General features: G+C 47.0%; 1 protein-coding gene across 5 annotated transcripts in view; it reads right to left on the minus strand.

The window, feature by feature from the left end:
- Positions 1-487: 487 nt before the first annotated feature.
- Positions 488-18,992, minus strand: part of SPAG17 (sperm associated antigen 17) — a 270,281-nt gene continuing 251,776 nt past the window's right edge. For 2 of the 5 annotated variants that reach the window (XM_039529265.1, XM_039529239.1), the window contains 9 exons: positions 18,137-18,239; positions 17,306-17,423; positions 15,954-16,052; positions 14,614-14,765; positions 12,597-12,766; positions 6,163-6,223; positions 3,602-3,746; positions 2,190-2,327; positions 488-608 (listed from right to left, as the gene is read on the minus strand). In XM_039529265.1, the coding sequence (XP_039385199.1) occupies positions 2,191-2,327; positions 3,602-3,746; positions 6,163-6,223; positions 12,597-12,766; positions 14,614-14,765; positions 15,954-16,052; positions 17,306-17,423; positions 18,137-18,239 (985 nt within the window). In that variant the 3' untranslated portion in view covers positions 488-608; position 2,190. Of the gene's footprint in view, positions 609-2,189; positions 2,328-3,601; positions 3,747-6,162; positions 6,224-12,596; positions 12,767-14,613; positions 14,766-15,953; positions 16,053-17,305; positions 17,424-18,136; positions 18,240-18,992 lie in introns of those variants that run through there. The other 3 variants (XM_039529250.1, XM_039529275.1, XM_039529257.1) reach the window with 2 other exon arrangements.

Below are 18,992 nucleotides of genomic sequence, written 5' to 3' on the forward strand. Positions count from 1 at the left end.
AGGGAAGCCCCGAGTATGGGCAAAAGCTGGGTGGGTGGTGGAGGGAAGGGTGGCACCGGGCAGGGGAGGGGTTCCTGGGGGTCCACGGGCAGGGGAGGTTGACTGTGCCCCCTCAACACACTGGGGTCAGCGCCACCGCCTAGGGATTGGCTTCAGTGGAGCCCTCGCCTTCCCCTCCCTCAATATCTCCCTTCAGGAGCCCCTGCCTTCCCCTCCCCTGTCTCTCAATATCCCCCCTCAGGTATTTTGTGTGGGGCCCCATAACTCCTAAGGAGGGCCCTGGTTCGCACACCTGATTGCAACTGACACGAGCAAGCACTGGAAGAAGAACATTCTGTTCCCAGCATCTGACCTCTTCAGTATTTACCACCACTCCATGAGAGGTAGGAGAAAGCTGGTCAAGAATGTGATAGGGGCCAGACAAGTTACAGGCATGAGACAAATGAGCCTAAACTGAGGATGGTGAGAGGAAACAATCATTTAATAATCAAGTTGGTGTGAACTGATTTGGTCAGTACATTTACTGGGATAATAGTTATACAATAATGCTACACTAAAATCTGTCTTTCAGTGCTGCTGCTTTTGCTGTTACCCCCTCCTGGCCTGATCTGTAATGAAAGAGAAAAGAAAATGAACAAGAATAAAGAGAAGCAAAAAGAAATCTCCCCTTGTTGCAATAGAAGCACTTAATTGTCTCCAGCCATCTTGCAAACTGTGCTACAAGCACTGCAGCTGTGGGGGGGCTGCAGCTGTGTGTGTGTGTGGGGGGGCTGTGCTGTGTTACTGCTATTGGAAGGGTACATTGGCATGCAAATGGGATTTTCACATGCATAAACTTCACAAAGCTCTTTAAAAATAATAAATGAAGGTGGACATGGCATAAAAGATATGAGCATAGATTTGGGATGGCCACACTGAATACTCAAAGCTTTTCACCCACACAATCAGGTACAGTAGTTTGCATGTGCCACGTGTTGGAGAGAAATTATTTAAGCTCAGTACCAATGTGGACACAAGAACAAATGGATATAAACTGGCCATCAGGAAGTTTAGACTTGAAATTAGATGAAGGTTTCTAACCATTAGAGGAGTGACATTCTGGAACAGCCTTCCAAGGGGAGCAGTGGGGGCAAAAGACAGATCTGGCTTCAAAACTGAGCTTGATAAATTTATGGAGGGGATGGTATGATGGGATAGCCTAATTTTGGCAATTAATTGATTATTAGCAGGTAAATCTGCCCAATGGCCTGTGATGGGATGTTAGATTGGGTGGGATCTAAGTTACTACAGAGAATTCTTTCCTGGATGTCTGGCTGGTGAGGCTTGCCCACATGCTCAGGTTTTAGCTGATCGCCATAGTTGGGGTCAGGAAGGAATTTTCCTCCAGGACAGATTGGCAGAGGCCTTGGGGGTTTTTCACCTTCCTCTGCAGCGTGGTGCACAGGTCACTTGTTGGAGGATTCTCTGCACCTGGAAGTCTTTAAACCACAATTTGAGGACTTCTATAGCTCAGACATAGGTTAGGGGTTTGATACAGGAGTGGGTGGGTGAGATTCTGGGGCCTGCGACGATCATAATGGTCCCTTCTGACCTTAAAGTAAAGTAAAATAATTCTATGAAACTTTGAGAAATATTTTTGGTATTCAAAAAGGAAATAGTGCAACTATATTTTTGGCAGAGTGAAAGGAGGCCCTATGCTAAACTCAATGGTGTTTGTCTGTATAACGTCTGAACACTGCTTCTGATCAATTACAGAATTTCATGGAATGGTCTTGGCATCAACAGGCAGAGCCCTATTGACTCCAGTGAGACTCAGAACACCAAAAAAGCCATTTGCACCTAAAAAGCTGCTACTTGCTGAAAGCCACCTTCTTGCTGTGCAGGTGGATGTGAGCCAGTGGGAGAAGAGAGTGTGTCTGCCAAGGGGTTTAGGTGGAGGCGATAAGCAGAGACTGTGCCTCTCTGCTGGGAGTGACTTCTTTGGGACTGAGTAATTGGGAAAACTTGTAGCAGCCAAGTCCTTTCATTAACATCATCCAATTGCTTCCCTTTAATGCTCAGCACTCAGCTGTGTCTGGCTCCTGCTGTCGGTGGTGCAGGACTTGATCCTGGGGTCGATGAGTAGGCAAGACAAGGCTCAGCTAATACTCTTCAGCTAGAAGTTGCAATGATTCATCGGCGGCACTTACGTTAGCCAGGAAGTTTGTGGGGTAGTATAATCCTGAACCTGGGGGTGGGACTTGTAGAAACCAGCCGGACTGTAGCTGCCTGGCCCCCCTCAGGGTAGCCCTGTGGCCTGCGCTCATAAATATCACCTGTTAACACTGGTGAGATACTTGTTAAGGGTGTAAACTCTATTTTTTTAAACAAACAAACAAACCTGGGGGCATAGAGGCCTGAACATGCTGTGGAGATGAGAGGCCTTCACAAGGACCTGAGTCCAAACCATTGACCCAGCTCAAACACTAAAGTGAGCTATGGGGGTTGGGGAAAAGAGAAAACACGGGAAGAGGGGAAAGCAATGGTTCACTGTGGGGGTAGGGGTAGGGGTGGGGGTGGGAATGAGTCACGACCGGTTGACTGGGAGTCGAATAAGGAGGCTTTCGCTGCTTGGGCACCAGTCCTTGTCCAGCCCAGCTCCATAACTGATGGGATTTGCCAGCAAAGAGCATTTTGGGCCAATGTCAATTAGCTGAGGATGGTCTCAGTCTAGCTGCCACAGGACGGGTCCACAATAGAGGAAGCACCATCTTACCTGGCCGTAACTGCCCGCTGGTCACCTTAGAGGAGCCACCATCCCTTCTCCAGCCTGGGAGGGGTGGGGGCTCTTCCGTTTAGGAGCATGAGTCACTAACATGCTGCTAGGAGAGCTGTGCGTGTAGCCTTGCTTTGTTCCTCCTCATACAGACTCTTTCCCTACCAGCCCTGGCAATCCCTCCCCTTTAACCAGCAGTCCATTTGCTTCAAAGCCAAACCCCCTCTCCTGCCCAAATACTCCCCCCCTGTGAAAACCAGCCTGTCATTCAGTGTGAACAGAACATTTCTGAGGCTTGAGGCAGAGGGGACTAATGCTTCTTAAAGTTGCTCTTCCCTGTCACCAGATCGCTAGTCCCAATTAAACAGCCAGAAGAAAAGAAAAAATGCCAAGCAACAAAACATAACCAAGCAAACTGGCTCAATTCATCTGCTTATGCAGTTATAGCCCTTTCCCCAATTCTGTGTCTGCCTTCATGCTATGAGCCTGCTGAGGTAGGGATGGTCCCTATCTGTGTGCTCAGTGTCCAGACAGTGGGGCCCAGCTCCTTAAATATCAGCTAAATGTTTAATAAGGATTTTGAGCCCCTGACTGGGGTGTGTGCGCCCTCCTGTCCCTCTTTCCAATCATTCCCCATAAGCCACACCTTGGGGCTGCCTTCCCGGTCTCATACCTCCCCACCAGTGTGTCCGGGCTTCCCATCCTGTGCAACTGACATCACTTGCAGTTGGGGTCCGTCCCTCAGCTCAGCTGTGTGCCTCAGAAAGGAGGCCTGAGTACAGCTGGGGATGGTCTCCACGCCTGAGGCTACTCGGGCTGTCTGTACTGTAAGGCAGCAAAGGATATTTGCCTCCACAGGCAGGAACAGCGTCTCCCTCTCTGTTAAAATTTCAATACGGTGGGAAATTTCTCCAGAGCCCTCGGTACCTTCCACTCCAATTGCCATGGCATAAATCTCAATCTCCAGTTCAGCCCGCAACCCGGCTGCCACCTGGAAGAGAGACAGAGTGACCCAGAGGCAGTCATGTTAGAGGTATAAAATTGGACATGTACCTTACAAGTGACACAAAAAAATATACAAGGAAAGGGGGCCCTTAGGTCCACCAATGGAGAAATCCATCCCACTACTGCCAAACTCCTTGTCCCCCTTCCCATTCATCTCTATTTGTGCTTCCTGGGTCGCAACTCTTCCTTTGCAGCAAGACACCTGCTGTCTGTTAGTTCAGCCACGCCCAGAAGCTTATTCCTGGTGTGAAGGGCTGTTTAGCAGGTGACTTTTCAGACTGGTGAGGGCTGTGCAGAATGCATCAGTTTGCCTTTACATCCATCAGAACCTGAAGTGGATTTATCCTTTGGAAAATACATAGAGACTATGCCCCAAGGAGCAGGTGCAGCAGGCACAGCGTTACCAGAAGAGCTGTAGTTGGGGTGGTGAGTAGTTTGTTTTTAGACTGCCAGCCAGTCTTTTCTAGTCTCTGTTGCTCCATTCAGACATGGAATGGAGCAAAGTGAATCTACCTTTGCCCTGTGTTTTGGTGGCATCCCGGGCTCAGTGAGGAATGAAAGGGAATTGTCCCTTCACCCCAGCCTCAATCACACCATTCTGCACTTTCCCTCTCTCACACCCTTCTCTCCCACCCCAGCTGACTCCACAGCCCTTAGAGAACATGAGCCTCTCAGAATGGGCTGGAGGGAGGAGCAGGAGAATTTTGCCAATACTTGGGAACTAAACCCTGGTAAAACAAGGCCTAGCAATGGCAAAATGATCCCTGTTATCTCTTGTAACTAACCCGTATTACTTTAAAACCCTTCATTTTCTCCCTTGTGTTTATTCTTCCTTTTTCTATTTCCATTTTGAGTTCTTTACCACTTACCGGAGAAGAAGGAAACACAGAAGGGCATTTTTTATTTGTCTCTTTCAAGTGTCTAATTTCCCTTCCTCCTTCCCTTCCCAAAGCATCCTCTCCCTGTTTCATCTACAGTCTTTGCTCTCTTCCTTGTCCCTCCGTCCTTGCTTCCTCTTCCCCATTAACCTTCCCTTTAGTCTTAGCAGAAGGAAAGGAGAACCAGCCTGCTACAGCTGGGGGAGAACTAGCGATAGGAATGGAGAAGGAGGGGGAAAGGAGGACTGTATAGAAGGAAAGAGGGAAAGTATCTTTTCCAAGCCCTTTAAGGTCAGTCATTGGTTTGAAGGAACCTTGAGGTTAGGGCACTGAACTGGAACTCAAGAGATCTAGATTCGGCTCCCAGATCTGTCACTGACACATGGGGCAAATCACTTCACTTTTCCAGGCTGGGCCTGCTGCCTTCTGCTGCCACTTGTGTTTGAATTTATTATAGTGACAGTGGCGGATTTAGAGTTAGTGGGGCCCTGGGCTCAGCTTCATTTATGGTGCCCCTCCTTGGGACCCAGCCAAGAAAAAGAACATTCACTCTTATCCAGGACTTAGGGTGTGGGAGGGTGACCTGGGGCAGGGGGTTGGAGTGCAGAGCGCTTACCTGGGGCAGCTTCCATTTGGTGCAAGGGGTGCAAGTGGGGATATGTGGGGGTGTGTGCAGGAGTCAGGGTGGGCAGGGGGCTTGGGGTGTGGGTGCAGGAGTGAGGGGGGGCCGGAGTCAGGGCAGAAGGCTGGGGGTGTGGGCTGGGGTCATGGGGGTTCATGGCAAGGGGGGGAGTATGTGTACGGGGAATGCGGGGGCCCCGCCTTTGCTCTGCCCTGCCCCAATTCCACTCCATTCCCCAAGACCCTGCCCCTGCCTCTTCTCTGCCTCCTCCCCTGAGTGCTCTGTGGCCCTGCTCCTCCCGCTCCCTCCTGAAGCAAGCTGACCACTGGCAAACAGCTGTTTGGTGGTGGGAGATGCGCTTGGATGGAGAGGGAGGGGTGGGACCACGGCATGCTCTGGGGAGGAGGTGGGGAAGAGGCAGGGGAGGGGGGAGCATGGCTGCCGGTGCAGCAGGAGCCCCAGGAGCTGGCAGGACCAAGCTTCTGCCCCCGCAACTGCTCAGCCCTGGGGCTCCCTATCGTTGGGGGGGCCCCGTGCCAGGGCACCCTGTGTTTCACTGTAAATACGCCTCTGCATGGTGACTGCTCTATGCATTATGGAGCATAATCTGATCCTTGCCACAGAGCATCTCACAGCACCTGCTACATTCAAACACAGGAGGCAGCATAGGTCACCCAGGCTCCCATGCTCCATGTCTCTCACCTGCTCATTTCTTCAACAGGGGGCTGCAAGAATCTGCATATACAGAGAGCTTTCAGTTCTGGCCCCCTGCCAGCCCATCCCCCAGAGTGATGCTAGAGGCGTTTGCTGAGAAATTGCCTGGGAGCCTTGAGGGCCAGTCTGAAGTTGCCTGAAAACAAAGTACTTTCTGCCCCATAATACACATGCTCTACATGACTTACAGGCCCCGGTGTGTAAATCACTCTCAGTCCTGTGCTGGGAGGTGGCTGCTTCACCCGAAACCTGCCAGGGAAAAGATACAATCAGTCTGCCACCTGGAACAACTCAGGGTAGCCAGGGCCAATGGAAAGGAAAGTGGAGAATCCACAGTTCCTAAATGTGGAAATATTTCTGGGCTTCCTGCCCAAGCTCCATTCACACAGTTCTTAACAGAAACAAAGAAAATCAAACCATCATAGTAATGGACCAAAGGTACCTGACTCCCAACAGAGCTCATTAGCCACTGCCTACTGCCTTACGATAAAAAATAAAGTAAATGCTTGTCCATGCTTTGTGTATACAGGGACAGGTTTTTGAATATAACTTTCGTTTTTCTGGCATAAATGCTCGTGTCAAAACATGCACAAATCTTTTTTTTCATTTATGGGGTTTCTTATACCACTGTAATATGGCTCACCTTGCCGTACAGGGAGAGGCAGGCTGACCCACCTTAATATCAGTCACCAGAATGCAAAGATCCAGAAACAGCTACTGAAGTAAATGTGGATTGAGGGGCACTTCCAGGACATGGCTCAGTGCCCTGCTATTGTTCCAGCAGAATTATAATAATAGAATATCAGGGTTGGAAGGGACCTCAGAAGATCATCTAGTCCCACCCCTGCTCACCACAGGACTGATCCCCAGACAGATTTTTACCCCAGTTCCCTAAATGGCCCCCTCAAGGATTGAGCTGACAACCCTGGGTTTAGTTAGCCAATGCTGAAACCACTGAGCTATCCCTCCCCTGCAACAAGACCTCCTGTAATGTTCCCACTGCCTGCATCAGGACTGGATTTTTGCCATGGAGTCCACCATGGGACCCTTTGGTGTTGTGGACAGTTTGGAAGGCACCCAGCTGACCAGGGACCCTGGTGAGATGTCTTTCAAACTGTCCACCCCACATTAACATTGGTGAGCCTGCCACATTTGTCAACCAGGCTTTGCAGCACTGTGGCGAAATACCCTTTCTGTTGTAGCAATTGGAGTTGGTGAATTTCCAGATGTCAAAACTCACACTGTTGGCCATGCTGAGGGGAACGTGCATGGTGATGGTTTGCTGCAGCAGCACTAGAGCGAGCTCTGCACAGAAAATTAGCCTTCCTCAACCTGAAGATCATCCCAGGTCTGCATCACTAGCCTGCCCTGTAGGTGTTGGCTGGCCGAGCCCAGAAGGGGCACTCCACCACATAAAGCCTCACCAGGGAAATGTCATGCAGACATTAGCTGAAGAAACTGCTCCGCCTCTTCAACAATATCCCCATGGTGCATGACTGCCAATACATGTGGAGCACCCTGTTTGTATTAAGGAATGAAAGGCTTGTGGAGCTCAGCAATCTTTGCTCCATGCTGATTGACAGCAATTTGAAAATGGTGCTGGTTCACAAAAGCCAGATGAAATATGGGATTCCACAAAAGAAGTCATGAGAGTTTATTAGTTTGAGCCCAAGTCCCAGACGTCCAGTAGATGTCTTACAATGCACTTTGAGAAAAATCCCAGCATGCACAGAGCTTAGTGGAGGAACAAAGTAGCTTTGGATATCTGTGTAGAATGCTGTGTGGTCATTTCAAACAAGAGCTGCGCTGCACTGTGTAGCTACAGCAAAGAGTCCTGTGGCACCTTACAGACTAACAGACATATTGGAGCACGAGCTTTCGTGGGTGAATGCCATGTACGTGCATTTGACAAAGTGGGTATTCACCCACGAAAGCCCATGCTCCAATACGTCTGTTAGTCTATAAGGTGCCACAGGACTCTTTGCTGCTTTTACAGATCCAGACTAACACGGCTACCCCTCTGTGTAGATACAGTGGTTCACAGAGTAAGTAGTTTAATCTGGCATAAACAAAGCAGTGTGGACATACCTGTACAATTATGGCAGAAAAACATGTACTGAAAAACCTCTCCTGTCTAGACAAGAGCTTATAAAAGAAAATCCCAGATCCCAGATCCAACTGCTGTTCATTTTCTGAAGCAAATCAAAATGGAAGACTTAACTCAGTTATTGAATGAAGCTAAACTGATTTAAGAGAGGTTCACAGTGGTTCAAGTGAATTTACATTAAGGATGAGCACTGTGTAAGTAAAGCAGTCCAATATTGGTTTAGTTACACTGGTGCAACTTTGCTAATATAGACCAGGCCTAAAATACATTGGTGTCAATATCCTACTGAGAAACAGCGATTTGCCACTGGGGGTTGGGAGTGAGGAAAGCTTCAATAGTGCTTCCTGCATTGAGGCGGAGTCGGGAAGGAGTCCTTCAATAGCACAGTGATGAGCACAATTTAAAAACCAGTTACTTATCTGTTCTATAGCAGGTGTTCTTCCAGATGTGTCCAGTCCACATTAGGGATGTGCATGCACAGAAGCCAGAGATTTTCCCCACAGTGGTATCCATCAAAAAATGAGTACCATTAACTATCTAAGGCTAATAACTAATTAGAAAAGAATAAATTAGCTTCAGAGCAAAAGGAAGAATGTGTAACTGCATACAGCATGCTTGAACTACTGACTACGGGCAGACAGAAGGAACTGGGCCATTGGGGCAGCTTCACCCTTTTTAATCCTCAGTGAGGAGCACAAGATGATGCAAGGTGCATGCCCTGCCCTGATGGGAACTGCTATGGCAAACATCTCCAGCTTCAGACTCTGGGCGCACACATCCCTAACGAGGAATGGACATGTGCAAGTCCTCGAAGATGAGATGCTGACACAGATTGACAGGCCAGTCCCATGGATCCATTATGGTCTGTGGCACAATGAACTAAAATACACACACAGAATTTCTCTCTTGTTTGGGCTGTGGTTTTGCAGCACTTTCCCACTGTCTAGGGTGTCAGACCATGCTTGTCACCTGGTAACACTGCCAGACTGGAAATTCTACAGCAGATTCAGGTCCATTTTTTTCTAGGGGGGAAAGTTTCCATGGGGTGGAGTGTTCAGGCAGATCGCCTGGCAGCTGACTTTGAGCAGCCAGATACAAGGGCTATTAGAGGGGCTCAATGGGGGGGCTATTTGAATCAGGAAGGCTCTACAGCAGCAGTTCGACAATGACCCCCAGTAATATGTCTTTCTGTAATGCATTCAGCCAGGCATTGGTTATTTGCCAACTTGAATGACCCTTGTAATGATTGTGCCTGAGTGTTAACTGTAGTCTGCAAATGTGCTGATTGCCACTGTGTATGAATTCCAGCAGCACCCACCATGTGTAGGACACAAATAAAGATTCATTTTATTTTAAAGAGTAAACTTTTATTACACAGGAATACATAGATTTCCATGTCTTACAAGGGCCATGTCACTGAGGAGCACTCGCTGAATTGACGCTCTCAGAGCCGTGTGTAAGTCCAGCTGTCATTCTGAAAACTTTCGTGGTGACAGGTTTCGGGGTGGTAGCCATGTTAGTCTGTATCAGCAAAAACAATGAGAAGTCCTTGTGGCACCTTAGAGACGAAAGCTTATGCCCAAATAAATTTGTTAGTCTCTAAGGTGCCACAAGGACTCATTATTTTTATTCTGAAACCTGTCCCTCAGGGTGGAGTGCAAGGGGTAGTGCGACAGGTTGGGAACTCACAAAGAATATGCGTGGGGAATTTGGGAAGGGCATGGAATGCAGTTCTGTATGGGCTGCAGAGGGAGTCGAGAATGCTTGTGTTCTGACTGCAGTGCAATCAGGGACCTCAGCATCTCTGTTTGGTCCTCCATCAGCTTGATCATCCGCTCCTGCCCCTGTTTCCTCTCCTGGCTATCCATTTTTAATTTTTCATTAATTGTCTCTCTTCACGCCCTGTGATCACGATCTACAGCATCAGATGATTGCAGCACTTCTTTAAACACGTCCTTCTTACTCCTCCTGGTTCACCTCCTCAGCTGGCAGAGGTGCTCCCCCTGTGTGTAGGAGGTACCCCTCAAGGGCACATCTGCAGAAGCACAAGAAATGATAAATAGAGGCAGTATTGTGAGTGCACTCACAGCCTTGAATCACAACAGTCAAATATGTCTCTTTCTCACGGTCCCTTGGCAAGCACGCAGCTTGGTGAGTACCCTAAACATGGTGATTCGATGGGGGAAAGGGTCTGGATGGTTAACAAAGGGGATCACTACAAGAGCCTAGGGGCACTATTGTAAATTCTGGCACCATCTTCCACTGGCAGGGGTGATCAAAGCTGATATCTCACTTCTCAGGGTAACCAAGGATGCAAAGGTGCATCTCCTACATGCATGCAGCTTCAGACCTGGTCCATATGCTGTTCACATGTGTATCACTTTGGTTCCTGCAGCAGTAATTACCAATTGGTGTGGCAAAGTTTCCTACAGAGAGGGGAAGGAACAAAGCAGCTCTGCCAAGGAACGTTCGGCAGAGGATTGCAGAGTACCTGCAGGAAAGTTTCCTAGAGCTCACTATAGAGGATTCCCATGAAATCCTGGTCTGCATTAACCAACTTTTCTGCAGGGCTGCCTGCATAGCTGCATAGAAGAATGGGAAGCAGACAGAAACAGTGCTAGTCTTGTTAATTTCTATCCCTTATCCCACTTCTAACATAGAACAAAATAAAGGACAGCTCTACCTCATGGCACTGTGCAGTATCAAATCAAAATGAGTACTTACCAGAGCTTCCTTCTCCTGCATCAGGCACCAAGAGCTGGAGTGCTGTGACTGGGTAGACTCCTCCAGTCAAAAAGAGGTCCTGGCTCACCACACTACTGGACAACCTTGTCGTCTGTCCCACATCCACCTCCAACTCCACTTCCTTGCCCACCACTTCATCCTCAGGGTTGACTCTGCTGTCTGCTGCCTCCAGCACCCTAGAAGTATCCCTGGCGTTCTTGGGGATGGAGATGGGGTTGCCACCAAGGACGGTGTCCAGCTACTTGTAGAAGCGGCAGGTCTTCGGCGCCAGAGTGACAGTTGCCTCCCTTGCCTTCTGGTATGACTTTCTGAGCTCCCTGATCTTAGCACAGCACTGATGCGTGTCCCTTTTATGCCCCTTTTCCAACATGCCACGAGCAATCTGCCCGTAAGTATCAAAGTTCCTAGAGCTGGAATGGAGCTGGGATTGCACAGCCTCTTCTCCTCACATACCCAGCAGATCCAACAACTCCGGAGTACTTCAGGCGGGAACACATTTACTGCGGGGAGCTGCCATGGTCAGCTGGGAAGATGCTATGTGAGCTGTCCACGCTGAGCAAACAGGAAGTGGAATTTCAAAAATTTCCAGACTTTTAAAGGGGAAGGGGTGCATGCCTGTGTACTGGGCTTCAGAGCAGTGGAGTTCAAACCGCTGACCAGAGCGGTCATGATGGGCACTGTGGAACACCTCCTGGAGACCACTTAGGGTGATGTAAGCAATTGTGATGTCGACACTGTGTCGCTCTAATTTTGTTGCAAAATCAATGCATCTCGTCAAAGTGGTTTTATTGTGTTGGCATATCAGGAGAGTTAAATCGGCAGGAGGAGAATTGTAATGTGTACACCTCCACTGTTTTGCTGATGAAAGCTGACTTTTGTCAACAAAACTATTAAACTTAAACTGTAATCTTTAGCTTTGAGCATTAACACATCATGGAGATGAATGGGGCAGTTCACACCTCTTAGAGCTATTGTTTTAGGCCCTCTGCAGACTCAGGAAGCCAATACAGCATCATTTATATTCAGGTTACATTTTGAATGTTTCCTTTACAACCATAAGGATCAGAAAATGTAGTTTAAAAAAAAGTTCAGTTGTGGAGTTCAAATCCACTGCAGGGAGTGGATAATGCAGCACATTCTGTGATTCTGTAATATGTGGGGCTCTGACTTCGCTACACACATCAGCAGCTAGGGCAGCTGCTGCCCCCCAAGCTCCAAGCCAGTTTGCTGCAGGGTAGTTGCCATATGCTGTGTGTATGACTTTGCTTTTAAAATGTAAGATGAAAACTTTCCCCCTTTTTGGAGCAAAATCCATTACTACACCCAACCAGAGCCGCTGAGCTGCTGCCTTTCTGGAAAGAGCAGCCCCACTAACACTGAAAGCAGAGAGTGCGGCAGAGCACAGACCCAGCTAGGAAATATTGTCTATCACCTGTCTAAAACCTGGTGCTAGTTGCTTTGAAGTGCTAAATCTATTTGTGTGCTAGGAATCTGCTGTCATTCCTCTATGTATTCTGTGCTACTGCCCTCACTCTCATGCCTAGCATTAGTTACATTTTAATCCTATTATTTCTATGATTGTGTTTTCTGTAGCCAGGTGTTTTAGAATATCATTCCAATATGGAGGATTCCAAATACAAATGCCACCTGGATTCTGATTAGCCTAGTGACACTATCGAAGAGTTCACAGCTGAGAGGAGGTGCACATTTGGCCTACAGATGGAGTTAGGTGACGGTTTTAAAACAGGTTTAAAGACAGTTTGATCTCACCTTATGAAGTCCACTCCAACATTTTTCAGAGTGGCTGTGGCGGCATAAGTATAACCCTCCTTCAGCACCCCAAATATCACTTTAGGTGGGATGAGATGGAATCCACAAAGATGCTTAGTTGCTGTTGCAACAGAAGATGTATTGACTTTTCCCCCAACAGGATCTTCTACCTTTGCAAACAAGATCAATACATTACATGGGCAATAGGGGAGGGAATTAAAAACTAAACCACAAAGAAGACTCTAGGTGGCAACAAAGAACTTATTCCAAGATAACAGGAAGTTGCTTATTCCTAAAAGGACAGAAACTATAGCCCCCCTCCTATAACAGTGCAGACTGCCAAGTTTAATGATACCAACTTCTGTTAATGGCTTATCTGTTACTGTCCAAATACTGACACAAGACAGTTTTTCATACAATAACTCCTCACTTAACGTTGTAGTTATGTTCCTGAAAAATGCAATTTTATGCGAAATGATGTTAAGCGAATCCAATTTCCCCATAAGAATTAATGTAAATGGGGGGGGTGAGATTCCAGGGAATTTATTTTTTGTCAGACAGAAGACATTATATACATATACAGTATAAGTTTTAAACAATTTTAAACAAACAGTTTAATATTGTACACAGCAATGAATGATTGTGAAGCTTAGTTGAAGTAGTGAAGTAAGAAGGTGGGATATTTCCCAGGGAATGCCTTGCTGCTAAATGATGACTAGCATTCGGCTGAGCCCTCAGGGCTTAATACGCTGTTGCTAATGTAGCCTCACGCTCTACAAGGCAGCATGGATTGAGGCAGGATGGAGGAAACACAATAGATGCAGGGCAGCAGCTGCAAACACTTCCCTGCAAAAACTGAACATGATGATGAGCCCACGCTATCCAGCTGGAGCGCACCACTCCCTCCTCCTGACAGCACATGCATGGTTGCACAGGTGCTGACTTTCCAAAGTGCTGAGGGGAGGGGGGTGCCTGCATGAGTGTGAGAGAGAGACGTGCATTGCCCCTTTAAGTATGCTGGCCTCACTTCAAGTATGTTGCCCTTTTAAGCAGATCAGCTCGTTCAGACAGGAAGCAACAGCTTCCAGCAAGCTCCCTCCTTTCTGCCCCTCTCCTCCTCTCCTCTGTGGGTGGAGGGTGTGGGAGTGGTGCAGGAGCAGGGGGATATCCTGATATCAGCACCCCTCTTCCCCCATCCCCCAGCAAGCAGGAAGCTCCCGGGAGCAGCTCCAAGGCAGAGGGCAGGGCAGGAGCAGCATGGCAGTGGGGGGAGGGACAGCTGAACTGCTGCTGGGCAGCTGCCAAGCCACATACCTTACAGGGAATTTGGGGGAGCTGCTGGGGAGGGGGGCTGCTGGTCCCCCCGGTTCTAATCGCCACTAGGAGGGGCTGCTCTTCCAGCGAATCTTGCCAACAGGCAGCTGCCAAGCGACATTATAAGGGAGCATTGCGCAACTTTAAACAAGTTTGTTCCCTAATAGGTCAGCAAAGTAACAATGAAACAACATTAACGGGGATGACTTTAAGTGAGGAGTTACTGTACTTTTAAGGGGGAGAAAAAGAAAGGAAAAGCAAATGGCTAAATGCAAATGATTGGGCGGCTAAGATTGTTAAAGACTAAGGCCAACATTTTCAAATTTGGGATCCTAAAGTAAAGAAGGCCACCTATATCCATATTTAGGAATTTAGATAAAAGTGGCTCTATTTTCAGAGGTATTGAGCCATTCAAGTCAGTGAGAATTGGGGACACTCAGCACTCCTGAAAATCAGGGTGCTTTTATTTAGGTGCCTAAATATGGACCTAGGTGCTTAACTTTAGGCACCCAAGTTTGTGGCCTAATAATTGAGGGAGAAGTTGTTTCTGGGACAGTCAGCCCCAGATAAATTGCAAGTGCTATTGCTTCAGTAAAGAGAAATTCCAAAAAGTGACCAGTGCTGCTGCAGAGTGACTTAACAATGGTGTGCAAAAGAGTTGTGCAAAGGGAGATTAACATTAGCCAAGAAATTTTTATTTTACCTTTTCATTGGGTACAGATTCTGGCTTGCACCCCTGGATTGATAATGGTAATTTCACCTTCTCTTTTCTTGGCTGCCCTGCAGCATCCACCAGCAAGCTCTGGGTGTGAGACCGGAAGGGTATCCCAGATGTGCACACAGCCGTTCCCACTTCTATTCAGAAGCCAAGATTTCAAAGAGTGACATTGAATTTTGCACAAAGGGAGCCCAATTCTGCAGTTCTTGTGCAATCAGAACTCCTACTAACTTCCATAGGAGTTTGGTCTGCATAACGTCTGTAGGATCAGGCTCAGTATTTTTATTTAACAGAGCAATGTAAGAGTGGAAAGGCCCTTTTTAAAATCTACTAACAGGAAACAAATATCCTGGGGCCACTGGACAGAAAAGGGATTTCTGTCTCTTAGTCCTACTGATTTTTCTTTTTAGAAATATCGAGGAGAAAAAAATAGATAACACTCTCGCTAGCACAACAACTTGTGTTTGCATTTTGACTCTTGCAAGCTTTAAGAGTAAGTTACTATGGTTAAGAATATCCAGTGCAAAGCCTCTGTTCCTTGCTTTACATGTCAAGTGGCCTTTAACTCTGGGGGAATCTGCATAAGCAACTGGGGAGACTTGGGAGGTTCAGCATTGGCTTCAGGGCTTAGGGCAGTTGAACTTGAACTTGGATCTCCCATATCAGAGGGGAGGATCCTAAACACTGGTCTACTGTCATTCTCACAGTCTCTCTCTGGCCCAATGGCTATTTATTTATACACAGCACTATAGCTTTATCAGCAAAACTTTTAAGTTGTAGACAAGGTTTCAGAGGCACAGAACAAAAAACGTACAGCCCAGGGATATGGGATCAAGGTGGATTTAGCTCCCCTTTAAACCCTGCTGATGCTGGTCTGTGGCGAGAGTCAGTGTAGCCCCCAGAACAACGTAGGCAGTTCTCCAGCACTGTCTAAGTTATTGCAGCAGCTTTGCCTGGAATCCTAGCAGTGCTATGCACTGAGGTCTCACCCCTTCTGCCCTCAACACACCATTCCTGCTCTTGCTCTTGCCCCTGCCCCCAGCAAGTCCCCTATGGCAGGTCTTGGGCTGGGGGCCTTGTAGGGCAGAGTAAGTTACCTTGTGCAAAGCATGTGCCGAGGGAAGTCTTCTGTGACCAAATCTACGGCCCTAATGGCTCTTTTATGCTGCTGCAGCCATTTTCTAGGGCCATAGCAGAGGAGAGAATCCCTCCCATTATTTTCCCTGAAGTGTTAATGTATTACTACCACAGCAGCTCCTATTCCCCTCTCCACCAGTCTTCAACCTATACCTGTATCTAGATGCCAAACTGGAATGCTCCTTTACCTGCTCTGCTGGAAACTTCAGTCTGTGCTGAAGGACTGTATGTCTGAGGATTCAGTGAGTGTAGGGAATCACTGGTTGGGACAAACAGACCTGTAGATTCTGCAGAAAAACAGATGAGTATATTGACAAAATGCCAGTTATATCAACACGCTACATTTCTATACAGAGGGTATTAAGCATCTCAATTAGGGAGGCCATATACTTTCTGAAGTATGGTCAGGCCTAGTAATGAGTGCTGTGTGTTGCCATGTGAATGCAGCCACCAGCAACTTGCTCCATGGGGCAGCAGGGGTGGTGAGTCATAGCTAGGAGAGCTTTGTAATGGCAGAATGGCTGATTCAGCCATGAGCTGAGCTGAGCTGAGAAGCTCTGCCAAGCAATCCAGTCCAGTTCTCCAGAGAGCTGCAATATAGGAGGCTTGAGGGAGTGCAAAATGGGGAAATATGAGAATGATCAGGGCTCTGAGAGGGACCCATGGAAGATTGTTCTGATGATGTGTTCTTTGCTGTGTGATGAACAGTACAGCATAATGCCTTTCATCCTGATGTGCAAGTTCAATGCTTGCCAGGGCTGCTCTCTAAACGAAGGATCAAAGTACTCCTGTCAGTGCTGTAAACCTCTCGAATCCAAGCTGCTTAAGATGCTTTGTTCACTGCCCACCCCTCCTTTGTTCTCTGCTGCTCCCTGTGTGTGTGTGTGTCCTCGAAGTTGTCTCCACCCAACATCACTCAGATTCTTATGCTACCAAACCCTTCTTCCACCCCTGGTCTCCAAACTGCTATTCCACCTTACCCCTTCCTCCCACTTCACTTCAAGATCCTCCCTGTCTCCCAGCTCCTTCTCAACACTCACACCCTTTCCCCCTTCATTGCCTTCTTATCCGTTCCTGCTCACTCTTGCCCCCAGTTAAGTTTGCCCAGTTGCTGTTCCACCTCCTCCCAGCCTCTAATGCCATCTGATAACCCCTAGCTTTTCATTTTTGCACCCAGACCCCACAGTTTTTCCAGTTCTTTTATGTCTGCAAAGACCCTAAATATATCTCACAAACCAGTCTTATAATGTTCCCAAGCAGTTCAAGTGTCAAGCAGATCTGGAAGATGTGGTGTTGAATGATAAGGTTCAGAACTGAAAATCCTTTCAGGTATTATTTGTAGCATCCACACTGGTATCAATTATTCCATACTCATTGTTCAACTCATTCAGCTAGTTGGTATCAGAAACTAATGGAGACTTTTTTTCAGTCCTTTGCAGAAACTGCAACTGCCCCAAGGCCCTTGTGGATTTAAGTGCAATAGAAGTATGAGGCAACTCAACAAGCCAATGGAGAATGTTGCACCATATTGAAACGTTACCTGCCCTGAGCTCAGACGTACTCCTAACAAATTCTGTGACTGTCTCCACAGACGGCTTCTCTCTCTCTTTCTTTGGAAACGGAGGAAGTTCTTTAGAAAGTGAATCCACATCAGGGAACTTTTAAATAAAAATGACAAGAAGTGCTCATGTCTCCTAACCATATTTTATATATATATATAGCCACTATGAAAGAGGACATAAAGAAAACAAATAAGCAGAACTAAACCTGTAACAATTAAACTGACAGTATAAAATAAATATAGCTGTATTCTAGAATACACTTCCTTCTATATACATTATAAAAAAGCACTTCAGCCTACTTATCAAGCAAGATTATAAAGGTATGGTCTGCACTTGACACATGTACATAACATCAATTAATGACCAGTTATTAATATGTCCAGTCATTCAAAAGTGCCTTCTACAAGATGATAACTAAGATGATAAAAACAATCTAAGGTCTGGTCTACACTACGGGGAGGTGCCGAACTAAGGTACGCGACTTCAGCTACGCGAATAGCGTAGCTGAAGTCGAACTACCTTAGTTCAACTGACTTACCCGTCCAGACACGGCGGGGTCGAACTCCGTGGTTCCAAGGTCGACTCCGCCACCGCCGTTCGCGGTGGTGGAGTTCCGGAGTCGACCGGAGCGCGTGGGGAGTTCGAACTATCGCGTCTTGATTAGACGCGATAGTTCGAACTCCGAGAAGTTGAACTCACCGCGTCGACCTGCGCAGTAAGTATGGACCTACCCTAAGATGCTTTGTAGGACTGAGACGGAGATTCTTTGCACTAATACCATCTCATTCAGCTTCTCTGAGCTCAATTACCTTTTTCAGGAGAAATTCCTTGCCGAGTTCAGATTCAAAATAGGGTGGAATTATTCTGTTTCTTATTGCTATTAGGCACTTCCTTCCTTCATCAAGTTCCTGCCTACATAGTAAGGAAAAGAAAGAAGAAGATATTACAAGTGTTGCCCCTGACATTTTTTTTGCTAAACAAATCTACAAATGTCATTCTTATAATCCACTGACTTTTTCTTAAAGTTACCAAATTGCCAAGAAGCAGAGGGATCAGCTACTGAGCCTCATGCTACAGATCTGGGATCTAGATAGAAATTTGAAGTTTGTATGAATGGTGGCTGATCTGTTGCCTTCATGTACACCCACCATCTCCTCGTTACTCATACTCTAATTACTAACAGCCCAATCCTGTTCCCACAGAAAGCAGCAGACAATAATATGAATTTACTGTAAATATATTTATGCAAACCAGAGGAATCATCAAGACTGGAGATTGATGAGTTAACCACATCCAGAAAGCACCAGAAGCAGCCCAGACTTTCAGCTCTTGAATCCTGAAGCTGTATCACAGCCCAGTTGAGATACTTCCAAACCTTTAAACTGTAGAAAACTACACACATACAAGGGTGGAACAAGTTCCAGCTCAGACAATCTCTCTACTTTGAGAAAGCATATGGACAGTAAATGCTGTGTGTATTCACATACACCAAGGGAATTCTCAAGTTTGGAGACTGACTGATCAGCGAAAGCAAGTAATCCAACCAGAAAAAGAGATGGGGAAGAAAAGAATGAAAGGAGGAGATGGACCAAGGAAGAATGAGAGACTAAAAGACCTGGAATCCAAAGACAGCATCTTTCATCAGAGGATGATCTACTTGAAGTA

This window comes from Mauremys reevesii, linkage group 1, assembly GCF_016161935.1.
Source record: "Mauremys reevesii isolate NIE-2019 linkage group 1, ASM1616193v1, whole genome shotgun sequence".
Taxonomy (NCBI): Eukaryota; Metazoa; Chordata; order Testudines; family Geoemydidae; genus Mauremys; species Mauremys reevesii.